The 6241-nt window shown below is 45.4% G+C and overlaps 1 protein-coding gene across 1 annotated transcript; it reads right to left on the bottom strand.

The window, feature by feature from the left end:
* Positions 1-3413: 3413 nt before the first annotated feature.
* LOC103366272 (WD repeat-containing protein 92) lies at positions 3414-6234 on the bottom strand. The gene is made up of 4 exons (XM_008293947.1): positions 6106-6234; positions 5479-5613; positions 4399-4496; positions 3414-4281 (listed from the first exon to the last, which is right to left on the bottom strand). Exons 1-4 carry the CDS (start codon positions 6232-6234, stop codon positions 4074-4076), a joined length of 570 nt encoding a protein of 189 aa, XP_008292169.1. The 3' UTR covers positions 3414-4073.
* Between the last annotated feature and the right edge of the window lie 7 nt (positions 6235-6241).

Consider the following 6241-nt stretch of genomic DNA (forward strand, 5'->3'; position numbering starts at 1 on the left):
GGTAAGAGTGCTCGGTTTGTGTTTGACAAAGTCGAGAGCATCACAGAGCTCAGACCTGCACCTTCTGCTGCTGCGTACAGACATGCCAGCTAGCAGTGGTGACCACGCCGCGGGACAGCCACACCCTCTGTCTGCTGGGTCTGGCCCAGCTGACTCAGTATGACAACAACCCAAATTCAGAGAGGTCAAAGGAAGCAATAAGAGATGCCTGCCTCAGCTTCCAGGCCAGCGTTGAACTGGAACTCAAGACTCAGTCGGGGGAGCCACCTGAACAGCTGAGCAGTGAGTGTCTGTAGGTTTATTTTAAGGTGTTTCATCTCCTTCAGATTTACAACCGACTAGCAGGTAATCATGTCGAGGTGGGCTTAAAATGTCTCTGCAGGCCTTTGATTCTAACAGTGAACTCTTTCCTGCTTCCCCAGAGCAGAAGTGGTGGCAGGACCGCCTGCAGGCTGAAAACAAGAAAGCTCCCAAGCAGTCCGCCGCCCAACCAGCAGCAGCAGCAGCAGCAGCAGCGAAGGGTCCTTGTGACACCGGTGTGGCAAAAAGAGGAGCCAAGCAGGGCAGAGGAGGGCCGAGCCAAGGGCGAGTAGCTGTAACCAAAGCTCCTCCAGCTCCTGTCAGGGGGGCCAAGGCTGCCCGGCCTCCAGCCAGAGCTCCTGCAGCCAGGTGAGTCACGCTGGCAGCCCGCTGAGTCTAGGCTTTGGTAGATGTGCTGTGTGGTTGCTTGTGGATGTTTTTGTTACTCATTTATTCATGGATCATTTCCTGTGGATGCATGTCTTCTAATAGCTCTGGTATGCTGCTAAATACGAGGCCTGCTGCATAAAACATGAATTGTGTGAATTACAGAAGGCCATGAAAGTTAAAGTACACTAAAACACGTTGAAAAATTCTTGACATATGACTGTATATTTACTAATTGTATCGTGTCTACAACCTTCACACTGACATAAATGCGATGCGTGTGCCATGTTCTCTGCATGAGCACAAATTCTGCCAGAACAGCATAAACAGACTTGTAATTTTGAAAGGCCATTTTGGAGCTTTTGTTCTATATTTTCTATCCTGTAGGGGGAGAGCTGGAGCAGCTGCCAAGCCGGATAGATCAGCTAAACCCTCCAACAGCAGCACCAAAGCCCAGCTCCCCGCCAACAAGTCTAAACAGGAGCGTCGTCCTGATGGTGTTGAGAAGGCAGAGGGTAAGGCGTGACAGATGCACTGAGAAGCACAGACAGTCGAGTGAAAGCCTCCACAGTTAGTCTGGAAGAGGTGCGAATGGGTTTTGTAAGCTCCAAGCATGTATCATAAACTGAAAACTGAACAATCAAGAGTACAAAATGAGGCTTATGAACTCTGAATGTATGAGAATGAGTTACGAAAAATGGAAAAAGTAAAAAAGAATGACACTTTGCCTGACAAATCTTAACGCCAATTTCTCTTAGTTATCTCTTCTCCCTGCACGTTTTACTTTATGTTGCAGATAATATGCATATAAGTCGACATCACATCGTACCCCACACTGTTTCAGGTGCAGGAATGTTCTTTAAATCAATTTTGCAGGAGCATGTAAACATTAAACAGGTCGAGAATGAGATATTAAACATTGCAGGGTTCTTCTGTTTTGTAATTGTGAAACCTCCTCTATGGCAAAGCATGAAAACAACATACTGTATGTTGTTCTGTATGTAGCTACCAATGCATGTGATTGCACTCTTTGTATGTATGTAGTTGTTGTTTCAGAGGCAGACCGAGTCGGCGTGTCCAGCCCAGTGAACCGCAGGTCTCATGTGCCAAGGCTGGGTCTGGCTCGAGCCCTCTCACGCTCCGCGGACACCCAGGATCAGGCGAAACAGCTCTACCGGGAGGTCATCGCCATGGCACCAGGGGTCAGTGGCTGCCTTCAGATCTCAGGCGTTTCCTCTGTGGTTTTGCAATGCGGCTGGCTTACATTGGCTATAAAATAAGATTACATCACCGTTTTTCACACCCACCCGACTGTGCGACTCCAGTCTGGGTGATTAATTCCAGTGTAATGATCACATGCTCCTCTGCTGGATTAGAAACTGACAGTTTTCTACAATATTTTCAGAGGAGAGTGTCACAGACAGGAAAGCTGTTGCTCTTATTCTCCTGAATTATCCGCAGTCTGAACGCACTGGTATAATGTCATTAGCTGATCAGCCGGATCACATTTAGCTGACGTTTCCTCAGGAATGTCTTGATTCGTTCCTATATTCATCCTTTTGCAGCTCAAGAACACTGTAGACAAAGATGTCCTAACATTTGGATAACCTGTAGGAGCTGTGTTTATTTCTCCAGAGCAGATGTGTGATGTTAATTCCCCCTCTCTATTGATGCGATCCAGATGACAGCGCCTAATGAATTAACCGACTGTTTAGGTCCACGACGTCTACATCGAGCTTGTGCAGCTGCTGGAGCCTGCCGACCCTCGGGCTGCGGTGGACGTGTACTGCAGATTCCCTCTGAAGCCCGTGGCCGAGCAGAGCTTCGACGACGCCTTCATCACGGGAGAGACCGTTCGCCTGCTGATGTCGCAGGAGCAGTACGACCACCCACAGCTGGGCTCCTGCCTCGTAGCACACGGCAAAGTCATGGGCCTCAGTAAGCACTGTTAACTATTATAAATACAACAGACTGAGTTGTGTTAGTCTTAGAAGAGGTTAGTAGATTTTTAGACACAGAAAAAAAATGACCGTCTGTAAAAAATACAACGGTATCATTCTTTACGCTGCTCTATGTGTGAAACTCCACCCATCCTGAACGACAGCGTTTAAACAAACACTGCGCTCACTGTGCGATTTAGTGGGAAACGCTGGTTTGCAGTGGTTTTTATTAGCACTCAGCTGAACTATATTTAACAAATGTGTTGTATTGAAATCATGCAGCCGGACCCATGTGACATGCCATGTCATGTTATTTATAGAGATGTATCACATTCAGCTGGTGTGATGGTCAGACAGATGGCATGACATATTACATAGTAGTACATACATGCAGCATGATGTCAAGTAGCCCACTAGCCGCAGGGCAAGTCGGGTTAGAACAGCTTCAGTATGTAAAGATGTTCACATTTGATTAAAGATTTCGAACAAAGCGGCACATATTAGAGGGTTTGTTTTCAGTATTCCTGATGTTCTGATGTGTGGCTGTGTTTGCAGGTTGCATAGAGAAATACATCGACATTCTGGATGCAAAGTCCATGACCAGGCTGCTGAAGAGCATCTACGCGAGGATCCACGACCGACAGGAGGACGACGAGGAACTACAGGACTTCTTCAAGTTCAAATGCTGGATATGAAGTTTGTAACCTGATCTCATCTTTTTGAATCCGCGACTGAGCAACAGTTTGCTTTCAACACACCAAAAAAAAAAAAAAAGAAGCATATTTTGTTTTAAGCGTGTTTATAAAAAAAGTACTTCTCTTGACTTTACTTGCACGTGATTTCAGAAATCTTTTTGGCCAGAGGTCAACCCTTTTCTCTCCAAACCCACGTTTAATTTGAAAAAACAAGAGTTCTCAAAAAAATATCATATCAAAAGCAACAACTTTAACAACAAATGAAACTGGAGCACAACAATGTTCACCGCAGTGCAACAACAGAAGACAGGTGATACTCAGAGCCTCCTACAAAAATGGAAATTGATCAAGAAATTCATTTTGTTCATCAATCAGTCCAAGCCAAAGGCTGTATGACTCCATCCTTCATCTCAATAGAGGCTTTATAGTCATATGGAAAATGTATAATGGTGTTACAGAGAGATGTTTACCACACTCCAGGATAAAAATCAGGCACGACACATTTTCAGAGATATCAACAGAGACAAAACGGCCAAATCCAAACAAGACTCCCCAGTTCATTTGAGTTAAAGTGTTGTCTGGCAAGAAAACAATTGTGCAAAATCTAGACAGTTGCCCAGACTCACAGCAGGAAACCGGTGTCCTCTAATAAGAGACGATTCAGTGTCATTCACACACAGTTGGTGCATCTCTGCAGTTGTGTCTGACTTCATTTTAAGCTGCCCAAGAGTCTTGGAAGTGGTCTGCTTTTTCACACTACGTTGAGCTTGGTGACAATGAGGACACGGACAGACTGGTCGAAGCCCGAACACACACACAGGCCCTGCTTGTCGGGGCTCCAGTCCAGGCTGGCGATCGGCTGAGTGGACAGAGTGACGTTCTGTAAGAGGTTGACGGAGCCGGCGACACCGACATCCACGTCGTCAGAGTCTTTTTTGCTTCTCTGAGCAGGATACTCGCTGGAAATTACATCAGAAACATAAAGATAAATTCATCACGAAGCAGGAAATTAAATTCTTACAAAGCAGCCTCCACGGTGTGCACGTATATAGCTTAAGCTTTGACTGATTACTTACTATTTCCATAGATGGAGGTTGCCTGCTCCCCCTGCAGTCATAAAGATGTCTCTGTTCTGAGGCAAATGTCTCACCTGCCAGACGGTTGATTTATGAGCCTGAAATAAAGAACAGGGATCGTTCACTTCCCAAAACACATTGTAAAGCTGTGCAGAAAAGCTTTCAGCCACTTTCAGCCGACGAAGGTCAAACTGTGTGGTTTTGCTGTTGTGTCATCTTTCTGCCCAGATTGCTGTCTCTCAGAGTTTCTACTCTTCCTTGGTGTTGACTTGAAATCAGGTGAAAGCCAGGTGACTGGTGAACTCGTTTTTATTTTAATCACTCATGAGACCTCTTTCCTCTGCCCCCACCCTCCCCAGCGCTCCACTTTAAACTGGCCAAACTGAATTGCAGCCATTACGTATGCAGCTTTGCAGAAGAAAACAACATTATTGAGTTCATTTAAACCACTGAGTTTAGTTTTAAGACACAATGTCATGTGGAAATGACAACAAAAAACAATATTCTACTTTTTTAATAGCAAATGGCTCCTTCAGAGTCCGCTAGCTGGTCTAGATGCTGTGAATATGACTTTAATATTAATAAATACAAACAATAGACCTGCATTTACATTCGATTTGTCTTTTTTGTATTTTGGACAAAAAAATCCTGATGAAACCCAACAACTCACGGTTGGAGACACTGATGTGCCAACTGTTGATCTCTCAGAAGAACTGGACAAATATTTAGAAAGCCGAGGCCCCCGATCGCTCAGGGCTAGCAAACACTTGGCCAACAGGGCTCAGCACTAATGCCGGCTTAAGTGTGTTTTTCTACCATTTTCCCACAAAAAGCCACACTTCTGTCTGCCCACCGGCCCGGTGTCATTTTTGGCCGGTGACATCAAGCCACAGAGAATGTCAGACAAACACAACCTCAAACACTTCCAGCTGTGAAAACGGTCAGAACGACGTGTGCCCCCATTTCCCTCTGTACTACACCAACGTAAGAATAATAATAATACCGATAATAACCTTTTGACATTTTTCCCGTACGTGGGAGCCAAACATCCGTCTGGCTCGCTCCACCCTGCTCAATTACCTTTTCGGAAACAGAGGCGAAGCCCTTGGTGGGGTGCTGGGTCCTCATGTCAAAGACGTGGAATTTCCCCTCCAGCGAGGTGGCCACCAGTTTGTTCATGTTGATGTCTTTCCTGTCGAACTCCACACAGCATACCTGGTCATGATGCAAGAACAAAACGACACTTACGCTATGGATGTTTATCACACGGCATGGCTCCACTACAAACACAATGTGTCTAGTGAGAGTGCAGCGCTTTGTCTGCAGCATGTGAAGGGACCGTTCACCTTCTCTGTGGTTTTAATGTGCAAGGAAGTCATTTTCAGCTCTGTCTCCATACTAACTCATATTTTTGTTTTCAAATGTAGGTTGTGGTGCAAAAGAACTGAGCCGTGTCTGGACAGTTAATCCTAATAAAAACATCGATTCTCAGCATTGGGATTATTCTTTGTTATGCAGAGTCGAACTGGATGATTCATGCTGTCACTTTGAATTCACATTTTCTTTAAAACGGGTGTAATTTTCTTGCAGTGGTGCCGCACTGGCTACACGACTAAAGAAATCAGGTATTAAACATCAACAAGCTAACAAAAATCACTTGTAACAGAGCTGCCACAACACTTATATGATCGGATGTTTTCACCTCACCCCGTTTCTGATGTTGGTTTCCCACCGCAGAGACATGTTCCGCAGGTCGAAGAGTTTAATGTCGCCGTTGTCGTAACCGGCGCACACACAGCGGTCCTCATCGTTGAAGGCATGACCTGAAATGTACATAAAGTAT

Source organism: Stegastes partitus, unplaced genomic scaffold, assembly GCF_000690725.1.
Source record: "Stegastes partitus isolate 25-593 unplaced genomic scaffold, Stegastes_partitus-1.0.2 Scaffold924, whole genome shotgun sequence".
Classification (NCBI taxonomy): Eukaryota; Metazoa; Chordata; class Actinopteri; family Pomacentridae; genus Stegastes; species Stegastes partitus.